At 40.6% G+C, this 14,709-nt stretch overlaps 1 protein-coding gene across 1 annotated transcript in view; it reads left to right on the top strand.

Annotated features, from left to right (window-relative positions):
* Positions 1 to 7,209, top strand: part of TAB3 (TGF-beta activated kinase 1 (MAP3K7) binding protein 3) — a 43,991-nt gene extending 36,782 nt beyond the window's left edge. The window contains exons 6-7 of the mRNA XM_066545459.1: positions 370 to 453; positions 2,629 to 7,209. Of these exons, the coding sequence (XP_066401556.1) occupies positions 370 to 453; positions 2,629 to 2,777 (233 nt within the window). The 3' untranslated portion in view covers positions 2,778 to 7,209. The remainder of the gene's footprint in view (positions 1 to 369; positions 454 to 2,628) is intronic.
* Positions 7,210 to 14,709: the final 7,500 nt, after the last annotated feature.

Below are 14,709 nucleotides of genomic sequence, written 5' to 3'. Positions count from 1 at the left end.
GCAAACAGAAATTTACTAGGGTTCTTAAAAGTCTTTTTTTACAGAAACTTGTCTTAAATAGAATCAAAAAGATTGGGATATGCAGTCCTTTTTTATTAAGGAAGTATCCTGTAGGAAGATGTACATTTCACATATTTTCACAGCAATGCAAAATGTTGAGCTGGAGTTGATTTTTCAATATGGGATTGCCCTGCTAAAAATTACTATGATTGACAGAAAACTAAAAATATGGGACAAAACTTGTGAAAAATCTAAGATACAATGTCATAATAGGATGATGTATAAAATAAGAAGCCTTTGGATGTTCATGTCACTGGCATAGGCATTTAAATAACCTTCACCTTACACTTTCTTTTTCTTTTCTGACAGGAAACTTTGATCCGAAAGCCACATGTAACTTCTATGATAACATAGAGCCTGGTCCTGTTGTGCCACCAAAGCCATATAAAAAAGGTAGGTCAACAAACAGGCATTATCACCACATCTGCATTGAGTGAGGTGTTTTTTTTTCTTTTTAAACAATCCCTGTGGTGACAGGAAGCAGCTCTAGTTATTTAACTTTTCTGTCTATAATTCAAACCAGAACATTTTTCTATAAGTGCAGTAATCCTGGTTAGAACTTGCTTTCCTCAGGCAGATTGTTGTGAATGGATGTTCTGTTAATCCCACCTTGATTATAAATAGTTATTCCCTACTAGAAAAAAGAGCTGAAATAGCCAGTGTGGGATCCTATGCTCTGATACAGAAAAACTGGCAATCTTTTCCCTGAAAATGTTATGTGTGATAAGATTTGTAACATTGTGTCTGCTCTTGCTGTAACTAGCATGCACTGCACTTGTTAGTGGAAAGGAAGCAGCTCTTCTGAATCGGTAATCCTGCGGTCTCCCTGACACTCCAAAGTTTGTAAATGAGTTCTGGTTGCTGATAACACCCCACAAAGGTTTCTGTAGGTGGATTTTGAATTCATATTAGGAAATTTTCCCCCTTTTTTGAAGCAAGTGTTTTACCCCTCAATGTAATAAAATTATTACTGTGTGGAAATTTAGAAGAAAGAGAAGGCCTAGAACTGCTGCTTGTGGCTCAAAGAAAAGATAATACTGGGAGGAGTTCCCTGCATTAGGTGGTTGTGTCCAGGAAAGTGGTAGCACCAGGAGAGCCTTGGTGTGCCTGGCTGGAGTCACCTTAAATTGCAGCAATCATGCTGTTGATTCAGGAGTTGTTAACTTTGTGGTGCTTGAAGACATTCTCTTAATTACACTACCATATTTAGTGTATTATTTCAAAGCAAAACAATGTGCAAAACTCACATGAAATCAGTTATTTTATTTGGCAGTTAGGAGGATAGTGCCTTGTAAGGATTTGTACAATGAGTTTCCAGGTTTTGTCTGCCAGTTTATTAGAGATCAGTTGTAGGGCTGCTGTACTGTATTCAGAGCTTGGATTGTTACATGGAGGCATCTTTTTTTTTTGTTGTTGTTGTTAAATAATAAATATTGTTTAATATTGAGCTGTTGAAGGCGTGGGCTGCCAGACGGGTGTGGGCAGACAAGGGTGTGCTCTGTGCTGCCATCTGGCCAGTCAGTGGAACGCAGTGAGTGCCCACACTGCCTGCCTTACCAGGAATTTGTTGAGGTCAAGCACTGCTGATGTGACTGTGCAGCTTCTGGCCAGGAGACTGCATCTAAGCAAAGAGATTATTTTTATTTCCTTTGTTTGTCTCTAAGACTTCAGTACTGTCTGCACTAAGGTGGTCATCAGGGTCTGCTGCATTTCTTAGCAGGTGAGGCAGCAACTGCAAATTACTTTGTGTGCACTTACAAATTGCAAGCCTTTGTTAGACATGAGTTCACTGATGTTTAGCAGCTGGGTATGCTAGCCATACCTTCTAGGTATGTGTTAATAAATATTAACATTTTCTAATGTGTTTCCACATCCTGGGAGTATTCCTTAGTTATAGTAGATAACCTGAGGTGTTGAGGTGGTGTCAGGAGACATGGAAAACTGAGTGTTTCTGTGGGTTAAGGCCTATTGTGTGATTTTATGTACGTACGGATTTTATGAGTGAAATCAGACTTAAATGCTGATTCATGTACATATATCCCTGCTTCAAAGGCATGAGGAAGAATTGTCTTGTTTTGAAATAGGCCTGTCATTTTATTTTTAGATTGTATTCTTTTTCAGCCTGAATTAATGCTAGAAATAATATATGTTTTTTTTCAGATTGCTTGAAGCAACTGAGTTAGAAGTAGTTTTCCCCTTCAGGTGAAGCAGGGTTATTGTAGTTAAATATTTGGAAATAGACTGCTGTGTGTAAACCTTAACAGGATGGTGCTGCAGTGCCACTAACAAACTTGTATGCTTTAAGCTATTAAACCTTTAGCAGTATCAGTGACCTAACAGGGATGAGTTCTCTTCTTGGTTTTAAGGTGTTACAGTTAAGTGGCTCTTTATAGAAGTGAAATACTTCAAATATTCAGATTTCACAAACTGAATTAGAAGTGCTTTAGGAAGAGGTTTCCATGTTCATTTTAAGATAGACTGTTTAATTAGGTGACCTTTCAGTAGTGTGATCTTGACTATTGATCTTTCTCTTCTGAAATAAAATGTTTTCTTTTGGCTTTTCTCTAGATCATCAAAACAGCTCCAAACAGACTCCACGGACTCAGCCAAGAGATGAAGACTTTGAAGGGGCCCCATGGAATTGTGGTAGCTGCACCTTTCTAAATCACCCAGCACTAAATCGCTGTGAACAGTGTGAAATGCCACGATACACCTGAAATTCAGGAGAGGGCTGCACTGGGTTGAACACAGGCTCTCAAGCCAACAGCTGTAAGAGAAGGAAACATGGGGAACCTTTCAGTCCACCTGCCCGGCCTTTGCCAGTCAACAATCTTCATACTGCAAGGGGTGGGGGTAATGTGCTAGGATGTTTCTGCTTCTGCTGCACTAGAAAATAAATAAATTAAGGGTTAAATTCCTTCCCATTGTAGTGAGCAAAGCAGAAAAAGAAACCTGAAAATGTAAAAGGATTAATTTTGAGAAGAATGTATGCAGGAAAGCAAATAACTACTGGTGTTTATTCCTGTGGTTATAGTTACTGCTTAGTGGCTCTAAAAACAACCAACCCAAAACTACTGGTTTTTTTAAAGAAAATTATAGGACTCTTAGTAATGGTGTGAAGTGTTACACTTAACCAGAAAAACTGAAGAGCCAGAGCTGACTTAACCTGGCCACAGCTAGCTGGAAAACAAAGGCTCCCTGTGCTTCTAGATTGTAAGCTACTGAAAAAGAAGACAGGTAAATGCAATGATAAATTTTGCGATGTATAAAAAAACAAGGAGAAGGGTATTTGCAATTGCTGCTTTTTTTCAGGGTAACTTATGTCTACAAAAAATTGCTGTTTGAAATAGTGACCTGAGGTGACTAAGTGAGGGACGGTGTGAGTGTTTCAGAGAGTGTAATCAGAGGTAATTTTTTACAATCCCGTTTGCTTGTACAGTGCCCACCTGGCTGTGTCAACACTGGTAATAAACCGAGAATGAATTCTACCACGTTGCAGATGAAAATCCTGCTGCATGCTTTCATTGGGCCGTCGTGTTTCCAAGCTCAAAGGATGCTTTTCTACACAACCTTCTGAGCCTGTGCTGTGCAGCAGCACAGTGAGATATGCCAAACACAGGCTACTCCAAATTCCATTTGGAAGACTTGGGCTCAGCCGTGGTTGTGTTTGAGAAGAGTTTATACCCAGTTCCTTAGGCCTTTTCAGCTTCCAATTTGTGAAGAATTCATGGTGTTTACAGCACAGAAGGTACTTTGTGCCCCAGATCAAAGTTAGCTGAAAAATGATTAATCAGCTCTTCAGTAAAGGTTTATTTGCACATTATTAATAAACCAGCCTGTACAAAATAGCAGATGCCAGATCCTGAAGAATTACACACTGCATTCTTTCTATTTTGGTCAGGAAATATTTGTCATAGGTTAAAGAACACAAGACTTGCAATTGAAAATCCTACTGGTACTTATCTGCCTATGATACACTGTATTCTAAAGGTGATGTTCAGTCTGTCTGGATGCTTCAGGCTGCTGGAATAAAGCACTCGATACTTTGAGATCGACCTTGGGTTTGGGCAGCTGAATGACTCTGTGACACAGCTGTGTGCCTGAGTAGGGTGTTCTGTGTACTGGTCAGAGGCTGGTACAGTGCATTTGAGTTTTTATGGTATAACTTCATCACAATTCAGAGATGCAGCCAAGCACTTCAGCTGAATTATGGTAATTGACTTGGTAAAGCAAAATTTGCTATTAACTTTACCATGAAGTTTTGAAACTACTTCATTTTAAGCTGTTCTTAGCTCATGGCAGCCACATCCATATTGTCAATTACCACAGTTCACTTGATGTGTGATAACATGCTAAGCTGTGGTAGAACAATCATATGTCTGAATCCTTATTTAAAATAAAGCAGCATTTGCAAGGGGGTGGGTGGAGAAAAACTCATCTTGACTGCATTGCTCAATCTGGTGTCTTCTTTCCCCACAGTTTATAAAGACAACAGTAAGAACCAAACTGTTGATCTTAGATGAGGAACCAATATTTTATCTGGCATTTTTCAATATGTTCTTGCACTAAATCTTCAGGATAAATTAAAATAAGCTAAGAGATCTCCAGCAATCAGTGTGCACCAATAAAGAGCAAAACGAAGTCAAAGGCATCAGAGATAGTTTTCCTTCCTTCCCAGTGATTTACACTGCTGTGAGGGGAGCTCATCACATGTGGAAGGGGGTAAGAAAGTTACTGCCAGTTACTGTCAGCTGAAATTAAAAGCCAGGTATTAATTTTGTGCATGTCAGTGGACAGTTTGTCAAAACTGAGAACCAGGAAACAGGTGAGCAGAAGCATTGCTGTTATCAGCTGTATAACTAATGACTCCAAACAATACCAGTAACTTCATGGCTTTTCTATCCTGATGCCTTTGCCATTGTATTATTTCAATTTTCTGTTCCTTTGTACTTCTGGTGAGGTTCTAGAAGCATTTTTTTTTGCTGGAATTACAAAAAAGATAGCAACTGAAGTGACAGTCAGCAAATGAGAGTAGGGGTGTCATGCAAAAACACAGTTGTGCCATTTTCAGACAGAATAGATGCTACTTTCAAAGGAGGAGGTGCAAATAATGCATTCAGTCCAAAAATGCCCTGAACTGCAATAACCTTACATGGAGACTTGCAAATCTTATTCCCAGCTTCACCAGAGGAAGAGAAGGAGGGCTGCCACCACAGCAAGATACTCATTAGAAGAATGAGTGAGCGCCATTGAATTGAAAAATGAATCCTTTGTACCAATGACTTTACTCAGTTTTTTCAATTACTCTCATTTGTTGCTTGTACAAACAAAGAAAGAAAACCACCACACCCTTCTGTTGTATTCTTTTACTTGTAAATGCCCATACTCAAACATTAATAGTAAAGACTTGACATGGTGCTTGAATATTTCTAGTTTGTTAGAATGTAATTGTATTTTGAATATTGGAAGATCCATTTTCCTTCTGAAAGCAGGTGATGCCATTCAAACCCCAACTGAATTGTAGATTATACCAAAAAGATTGGTTTATGGAATATTTATTGAATGCACATAAAACCCTAATGTCAGCTGGCAACAAAATGCACTGTATTGTATAAAACTTGTGTGTGTGTGAGTGAGAGAGAGAATGTTGGGATGCTGATGCTGTTGATTTAATGCACTACTTGTATTTTCTTTTTTCCTTAATGACTGAGCTTTCCCTCAACCATGCTACTAGATTGGTAGAGTTTGTAACTGACTTGGACATTCAGTTATTCAAAAATGATCTCATTGTTCATTGAAATTTTATAAAGCTTATTTTATATTTACTGTGCTATTAAGATGAATTCCCTTTAATTATAGGATACTGCTGTAGTTCTTTAAAAGTTTATTTAGAGTGGGGCTTGTGGAAAATTATTCAGAACATAGTAAACCAAAAGAAATCCTGAACTTTGGATCTACTTTTAATTTGGTGTAATTATTAGTCTTGTTTGGGTGAAGAGGAAGGGGGTGGGAAAGGAAAGGGAAAGGAAGTACTTTGTAAAATGTAGTCTTAGATCAGATTGAATTGTGTATCTGTGTGTCTGTTGTATGTGTGTGTTTCCCTTGAAAAATGGGAGGTGTGGTGAAAAGGTGTAATAATTCTTAAAAGAGCTGGTCTCAGTACTTTCTGATTATGATATACTACTGAATCATGTTTGTTTTTATTTTTAAACCCAGCTTTTCTCTCAATTACTTTTATCTCTCCCAGCTATACATCTCTCACTTCAATTTCTAAATACTTTTTCAATTTCTAAATACTTCTACATTTAATATTGATTGTAAAATCCCTTGAAACTGAATTAGAAATACTTGAGTTGAAATGGGGACAAAATAAAAACAATAAAGAATGTTTTAAAAAAGAATGTGAGAATATTAAATATGTTAAAAACAAGCTTGTCATCAGGATGATAGTTCTTTTAAAATCCAGTGGTGTACCCTAGAATGTGAACATGACTATCCTGATGAGAAGTGGATGGTTGGACACAAAGAATTCAACAGCCAATTTGGTACCACAGAATTGATGTGCTCTGTACTGCAGTGACTCCAAATCCCGCGAGGAAGGAAGACATGCACAGATATCACATCTCACAGTCAGTACTGTCTCTGTGTGCAGCTGCCTTTGTTTTTGTTTCAAAAAGTCAATCTTACATGAACCCGGACATGACTGAGTTTTGCCACATTTCTTCAGTTGGGGCTTTCATTGCTGTATATGTCCATAAATGCAAATATTTTTCTTGGAATAATCAGAAATCAATGGAGTTAATGCAATATTATAATCCTGGATTTCCAGTATCTTTGAAACCAATTTTAAAAAACTGTGTTCTTGAAACTTATTTATTTATGGTGGCACCAGTGTATCTAATCCATACTTCCTGCTGTGTGAAACCCTGTTAAATTTTTTCATTAAAAAAAAGAAGACACGATCTTGTTTAATCCTGTATATATGGTGTCTACATTCTAGATTTGTGTATGCTGTGAATGAACTTATTACTAAGAGATGAAATTGTATAAAAGCATTCAGAGGCTATGCATGCATGGTACCTCCAGAAAGTGCATACTCCAAGTTGCAGATTCCTGCAAAAATAAATTAATAAAACTAAGCAAACATCACATCCTGCATTTGTTCTTGTATGTAGTAGGAAACATTTTTAAAGTACAGCCTTTTTTTGGCCTTCATAGCCTGATTGTTTCTGGTCTCCCACTTGGACCTGTAGCTGTAGCAAGTTTGTTTCAGGGCTTTTGGGGTTTTTGTTTTGGTGATCATAAGGTACAATAAGGCATTTGCTGAATATTGAACTGGGGTCCAAATCCTGTTCCCATGCATGTGAATGAGCAGGAATCCCATTTTGATGATGGATATTGTGTGCAGCTTCTGGTGTGGAAGCAGGACATAGCATGTTCAGGGTGTGAGCTGGGCCCCAGCACCTCTCCCTTGCCTTGGACAGAAGGTTGTTCCCAGAGCAGCTTTGCTGCTGCAGCCCCTCGGGGCTGGGGCCGGGTGGTGGCTGCAGTACCCAGTGCCTCTGCTGCCTTAACCCTTGGAAAGGCACTGCTCTGGCAGAGGGGGGAGAGGTGGAAGTGCACAAATGTGGGTGCAGGCACTTTGTAGGGCTGTGTTCTCCATGGCATCAGCTCCCCACAGCTCAGGAGCTCCGGAGCTCTGCCCCTGCTGGGTTCTGGTCACATGCACTGAAGGTCCTTCAGCTCCTTCCCGCTCGCAAACCTGCTGCTCCTCAGTCAGGAAACACAGGTAAGAACTTCATTCTGCATTCCTTTTGCTAAGTTGACTTTATCACAGTGTCAGGAGACATTTGTATTTTAATTAGCATTTGATTTTTTTCGCTTTAGAAATCATTACAGTTGAAACAGACTAAAAAAAAAGAACATACAAAAGTTGAGATGCCTGTAAAGTATATTGTGCTAACAGAGACCACACAGAGCCAAAAGACACCAGTCTAATAAGGTCACCATTTTTTTTTGTTTGTTTCCCTGAAGTCATGAGGAGGCAGATCTGCCTGAATTGCATAAAACTGGTTGATTAATTCCTCAGGATAACTTGGTTTTGGCAGCTGTGAACAGTGTCTTAAACCTGTGGTTCTTTGAGAGATAGTTTGTCCTGTGGTCTGGTAAATATTCCTGGAATGCAGTGCTGCTGCTTCTACTGAGGACAGTCCATGCTGTGATGGGCAGGTGCTGTGTGTTCTCTATTGCACCATCTCTGCTTGTAAATGCATTTTTTGAAGGAGGTGGTTGATACCTGGTTTTGTCTGAATGGTTGGACTCAAAGTGTTAAGTGGGCTGCCTGAATTTTTATGGAAACCTTGTGAAGCTGGTAAAGAAGGGGCTTTGTTAATTTTTAGCTGGAGGGTCTGTGATTGTCACGTGTTCTAGTTTGACAGTAAAGCCAGGCCAGACCTGTAAAAGCCTTTTTCAGGGGTACCACTCTGCTTCAGAAAATACTCTGTTTCTCTAGAAAACAGTTATGTATTGAGTTAAACAAAAACAAAACAACAGCAACAACAAAACTCTGCAGGTAATTTTCTAGGTAGGCAAGACTTACAACCTTGCATGTATTTGCTGCTTTTGCAAGCTTCATTTTGAAAATACAGATTCATTGTTCCTTCTTCCTTCTTGAAGTTAGCAAAATCTCTCTTGCCTGGTTTATTAAAAATAAAGTCAATATGGTTCCATTACTGCTTTAGAAACTAAGCCACAAAGCCTGGGAATTAAAGATGTGCAATGTAGGTGCTGCTTTATTTTTGACTAAAGGCTTCTTATTTTTTTTGGAGGAGTTTTAGGAAAAGAAGTTTAGGGAAAATATGGACTACTTCAGGAAAAAAGCTGCTAGGTGGGGAAAGTTTTCATGGTTTTGAATGTGATATTTTGATTCCAGACTGGTACAGCCCAACAGTGTGTTCTGCAATTAGTGCCAAGTTCTGGCGTTGGTTGCAGTGATGGAATAGTCACAGCTCAAACATTTATCCCAAATTCTCAGTGGCTCTCTGCTGGATTGTTCTAAAGTAACCCAAACCAATCTTGCACATTTCAGGCTTGGGGGACTATGTTTTATTTCACCTGAAATTATTACTCTCTACTTTTGAGCCATTGAGTTAAATCCAATGTTTTTACAAGACAGAAGTTGCTTTTGGCAGTACCTGTGTGCTGGGGAGTGCCTGGTGACTGCCCACAGTCAGATCCACGTGGGGGAGCCCCCTGAGCCCCAGGGATGGGGAGAGTGACACCAACACACTTTGCAGGTGAGTGATGGGAGTAAGCAGGGTCTGAGAAAACTTTGTAGAGAAGAACTTGTGCTTTATGAGAGCTGGTGAATCCTTCCCTCTTATTAAGTTTCTGTTTGTGCCTTGCTTTGCTTCATGGTGAGATCTTTGGTGTTGGAGAGTCTTGGATGACTTTCATCACCACAGATCCTGAAGCCTCATGGCTTGGTTGCTGTTCCAGGTAACTGATTTTACATTTCCCCCTAACCTCCCTTTGTCTTAAAACTGATTGTTCATAACCCAAACAGACATCCTTTTATCTTTTTTGATGCCAGGACATCCTTGCTGGGTGTGTTTGTGTGCTCCCACCTGGGCAGGATCCACTGTGAGGATCATCCATGGCAGCACAGCAATAGCAGGGAGTTACACTAAATATGGTGTTGTATTTGCAGGGTGCCCCATGGCAGGAAGGAATGATGCATCTGACTCCATGTTCTCAGAAGGCTAATTTATTATTTTATGATGCTATATTATATTTAAGAATGCTATGCTAAACTATACTAAAGACTACAGAAGGGATACTTACAGAAGGCTAAAAGATAATAATGAAAACTCCTGACTCTCTCCAGAGTCCCGACACAGCCTGACCCTGATTGGCCAATGAGTCAAAACAACTCACACCAGAATCCAATGAAACAACCACCTCTTGGTAAACAATCTCCAAACACATTCCAAAGCAGCAAAACATAGGAGAAGCAAATCAGATAATTATTGTTTTCCTTTTCCTCTGAGTCTTCTCAGCTTCCCAGGAGAAAAATCCTTAGCGAAGGGATTTTTCCAGAAAATATGAATGCCACAATATGGCTACACTATTTCAGTATTCTGGGTGAGACTCAAATCATCTGTGCACCAAGGAGGGAAATGCAGATGTTTTCATGAGCTATAAAAACCACCAAGTGTGTGGAATTCCCACGTGCTGTTGCTTGGCTTTAAAAATGAAAGCAAGTTTATTGCAGCAATGAATGCAGAGTGTGTAAATGTTTCCCAGTAGTTTTCAAAGCTGTTCCTTAAAACTGGAAGTGAAAGATAACCACTTTGCTCTTTTTCCAGCTCACAAATTCTACTGGCATTACATTTGTTCTAAAAAGGAAACTGTTTTGAAAGAAATTCTCTGCCCTGATAAATGAAGGACATCTTCCATATCCAGAGGAATAACTTACAGTCTCCCAGATACTAATGTTGTCTTGTCTGGGTTTTTCTAGCTTCTGCAGAGGTTCAGATCGTTGTAAGCTCATGTTCTTTTTCAGCTATCACATTTTTCCACCCACCTTTGCCAGTTGCAGGCAAAGGCCTCTCCAGGCTCCTGTGGGTCACTACCCTGGGACAGACACACACACGCACTCATGTGTGACCTAGATGTGTGTGATACACCTGCCATGCCACTTTCTTATGGGAAGAGGTCAACACTTGTGCTGTGCCATTAGGACTCAGAAATCCCAGCACCCTCAAGCGTGAGCTCCTCTCATGGTCCTGGTCACTTCTCAGAGCGTTTGCTTCTCTGCCTCTGATCTTGGGGCAGCCAATCTGAGTTACTCCTTTTGAAACTGTGCAGATTTAAGAGTTTAGTGACAGAATTTGTGAAGAACTACAGCCAGTTGCTATTTTTATTGATAATATTCAGTATTCAGGTGTGATAAAAGTAAGGTGATAGTGAGGAACATCAAGAGAAAGATGTGTTGGTACCTTGGTGTAGTTATTTACATTAAATACTGCGTTCAGGACATTGAGATTAACTTCTGCTGGTAGTGGTTATGTTTCCAGGTGGGAGACAATCAGTTCCCTGGACCTGCTGGCCCCCCTCTTTGATGCAGCCCAGGACACCATTTGTTTTCTGGGTTACAAGGGCCCATGGCTGGCTCAAGGCCAGCCTCTGATCCAGCAGCTCTCCCAAGTCCTTTCCTGCAGCTCTTCCCCCAGCCTGAGCTGCTGCCTGGGATTGCCCAGGCCAGGTGCAGCACCAGCCCTTGGTCCTGTTAAACTGCATGAGATTCCCATGGTGCCACTTCTCAAGCTTGTCCAGGTCCCTCTGGATGCTCTCCTGTCCTTTGGGTTTGTCACCTGCATTACTCAGCTTGGTGTCATCTGCAAGCATGCTGGGGAGGGCACTTGATCACCAAGTTTGCCATTATTGTCACTGTGCCCTTGTTGCCCTCTTCTCAAAAGCCATGAAAAAGGGTCAGGTAAAATATAAATCATACTTTCAATATTATCTTGTAATAAATAAATAGAAATTAAACAGCCTAATTATCTCTCTGATTTCCTCTTTCCTACTCAAGGGGGTGCACAGCACAATGCAGCTCATTAGCTCAGGGATGATTCTCAGGAATGCACCAACATAAACATTCTACCAGGTAGCATATTCAGTTTGCCACCATTTCAAATATCAAGAATGAGAAATCTGCAGCAGATAAAGCCCCTTCATGTGCTGTATGGAGAGATATAATCTAGATTAAGGCCCTAAATGTTGCACCTTCACTGAAAACCCTAGTGATTTTTTCTTTTTTCTTATTTTTAATTTTTTTTTTATAAGGTAAGGCTGCCAGATGTGCTGCACTAATTCTGAAAGGTGCACTTGTACATTAAATCTATATGATTTGGTTTTGCTCATCAGCTTTGACAGGAGAAGGTGCTGGTAAAATCTAAAACTCCTTCAAGACAAACTTAGTCTTTAGGTCGCATTTATTCCCACACTGCAGTAGTTCAGGATTTCTGACAGGTTAATCCCAAAGTCCTTTTCTAAGATTTCAGACATTCCCTACAGAGAACAACAGTATTACTTGAGCACTGAAACAGTGCCCTGTTCCTCCCAGGAGGAGAAATGGGAGGAGTAGGAGGCAAAATCTCCAGCTTTGTGGCCATGGGAGCAGTTAAAACCTGCTCTGAATCCTGGGCAAATCCTGAGCCTTCAGGCTCTGAAACCCTGAACTCCTGCTCTGAGTTTTATCATCCCTGACAGATTTTGAAAGCAAAACCAATATGAATTATATGAATAATATGAATAAACTAATATGAATTAGTCTCAATTTACATTGGTTCCATGCATGGGCCTCTCCAAGGTAATTTGTTCTTTTGTTTCTCTCTTTCCAATATCTGGAGTTTTGTGTTGTTCCACTGCTGTTGAATTACTGAATTTAACAAAGGAAAAAGTTCCTCACAAAGGGAGTATCCATGACATGAACCACAAGATGGATACTCATATCTGTTTTGGTTTTCTTTACATCTGATAAAAAGATATTGATAGTTTTACCTGATCTTTACCTGCCCTGCTAGCAGGATGTTTGGGAGGGTAGATGTGTGTGTACACAAATATAAAATAATTCAGTTTGCTGGTTGCTTGGAGCTGCTCCCAGAGGGGCTGATCCCTTGCATACACTGAATTGATCACCTCAAGCTGAGCAGGTTAAAGCAAATCGTTCTGGGCATTGTCCAAAGCCTGTGAAACACTGACAGCCCTGGGGCATCCATCACCTCTCCGGGAAGCCTGGTCCAGGTTTGGCCACCCTTTCAGTAAAGAAATGCCTGCTAACACCCATCTAAATCTCCTCTAAATCTGCTCTAATGCGGTTTTGAACCATTTCCACTGACATGTCAGTGTCCACAGTGAGCTACAGGACCTAAAAACTGTCAGTAAAAGATTTCTTGAATTGCAAGAGTCCAGATATTTACCTGGACAAATTTAAAGGAATTGAAGCCCTAGAGATGAACTCATACAATCTGCTCTGCAGCATCCTTGTTCCTGAACGTGTCTAAAACCAATCAGCATTTCCGCTTGTGCCCAAACACTTAATCCTACATCCAAATAAACCAGAATGGCCTGGAATGAATGGTAAAGGGTGGTGTGAGTGCCTAGAGAAACCTGATCTTTGCAATGTTTGTGTAACAGCCTGAAAGCCAGGGAAAGGAGGATAGAGCAACTGCACTCCTTAACTTCTTGTTCAGTTCTAACTGCAGAGAAACCAACTTTTTGCCTTCTGGGAATTAATTGACTTCTGGTGCTTACAATGTGTAGATTGTTTGTGTTCTCAGCATCTGAGACTGCAGTGGGCATTGATCTGTGAGCCATGCCAGGCCACAGCTAAGGCTGCACCAATTTTTGCTTGTAACACCAAGGCTGCCACTCAGCCAAAGCTTTCCCTTCCAAATCCTGGCAAAACCACACAATACAAGGGTAAATTTCTGGAATATGACAAAGTGCACCTTGATCATGTCATGGAATAAATTTATATTCAGAGACAGGCATTGTATCTGTAGCTATGGGGCTCCCAGGGTGATGTCTTGTCTTTCTAGGGGCTCAGTGGTCAGTTTTACTGAGTTTCATGAAGATCCACATGCACAGCCCTGTGCAGAGCAAACCTGCTGATATCATCAGTCCTTTGCTAGAGGCAGTGAAATTTCCAAGTACAAACCTGCTGAGCACCCTGCTCTGGAGGTCAGCCCTGCTGCTGTGTCACTTGTTAAAGCTGAGATAAGCCATAAGCCAGAGGGATGCCTGGAAAGCTTTTCTTTCCCTCTCTCCCAAGCAGACTCATCAAACAGTTCCATTAATCCTGAGCTGGGATAATGAAGTACTTTCCTGACAAAACAAGGGAAGGGAAGCTATTTTTGAGCAGTTCAGCAGCTGACCTTCAAGAGGACAGCACTGGAGCCAGCACATTCCCACAATATCCTCTGCCAGCAGCAGAGCATTGCTGCTGCCCCCCTGAAGGGGTGAACCACAGGAACAAACACTGCCCTGGCCCAGTGTCACCCACCAGGAGCTGAGCCCAAACCTGTCACACCCCGGTGTGACCCCAGCCATGGCATTGGCCACCCTGCCAGCAAACACCAGCACTGCTTTCCTGATCAGTCCCAGGCACCAGCATTAATTCTGCACAGTCTTCATCTCAGTGCCAGCCACTGGGCAGCTGCTGGAGGAAATCATTGGGAACAAGTCATGGTTCATGGTTAAAAACACCTACATCAACTTCTAGGTGCTGTTAGAAAAATCTGCTCTAACAAATGCCAATATAGTGTGAATTAACTACTTTATAGAATTACACAATCATAAAATATCCTGAGTTGGAAGGGACCTACAAGGGTCATCCAAGTCCAGTTCCTTATGATTTACATATGTTAACTGGTTAAAGAAAAGGTTCAGTATACATAATATAAGCCTTGAAAATAAAGGAAATCAGCCTTTCCTACATCAAAACTAGAAACAAACAAATTACCATTATTAATGTACTGAGGTAGAAGAAACCATGGCCCCCTCTGTGGACAGATAAAATATGCCTAGCTGGTCATTACCATTTTTCTTGAAATTAAAATAGGTAAATGGAAAGTCTTAATAAAT

Source organism: Molothrus aeneus, chromosome 2 (genome assembly GCF_037042795.1).
Source record: "Molothrus aeneus isolate 106 chromosome 2, BPBGC_Maene_1.0, whole genome shotgun sequence".
In the NCBI taxonomy this organism is placed as follows: Eukaryota; Metazoa; Chordata; class Aves; order Passeriformes; family Icteridae; genus Molothrus; species Molothrus aeneus.
Note: the sequence above shows the minus strand (reverse complement) of the source record. Positions and strands in the feature narration are given on the sequence as shown.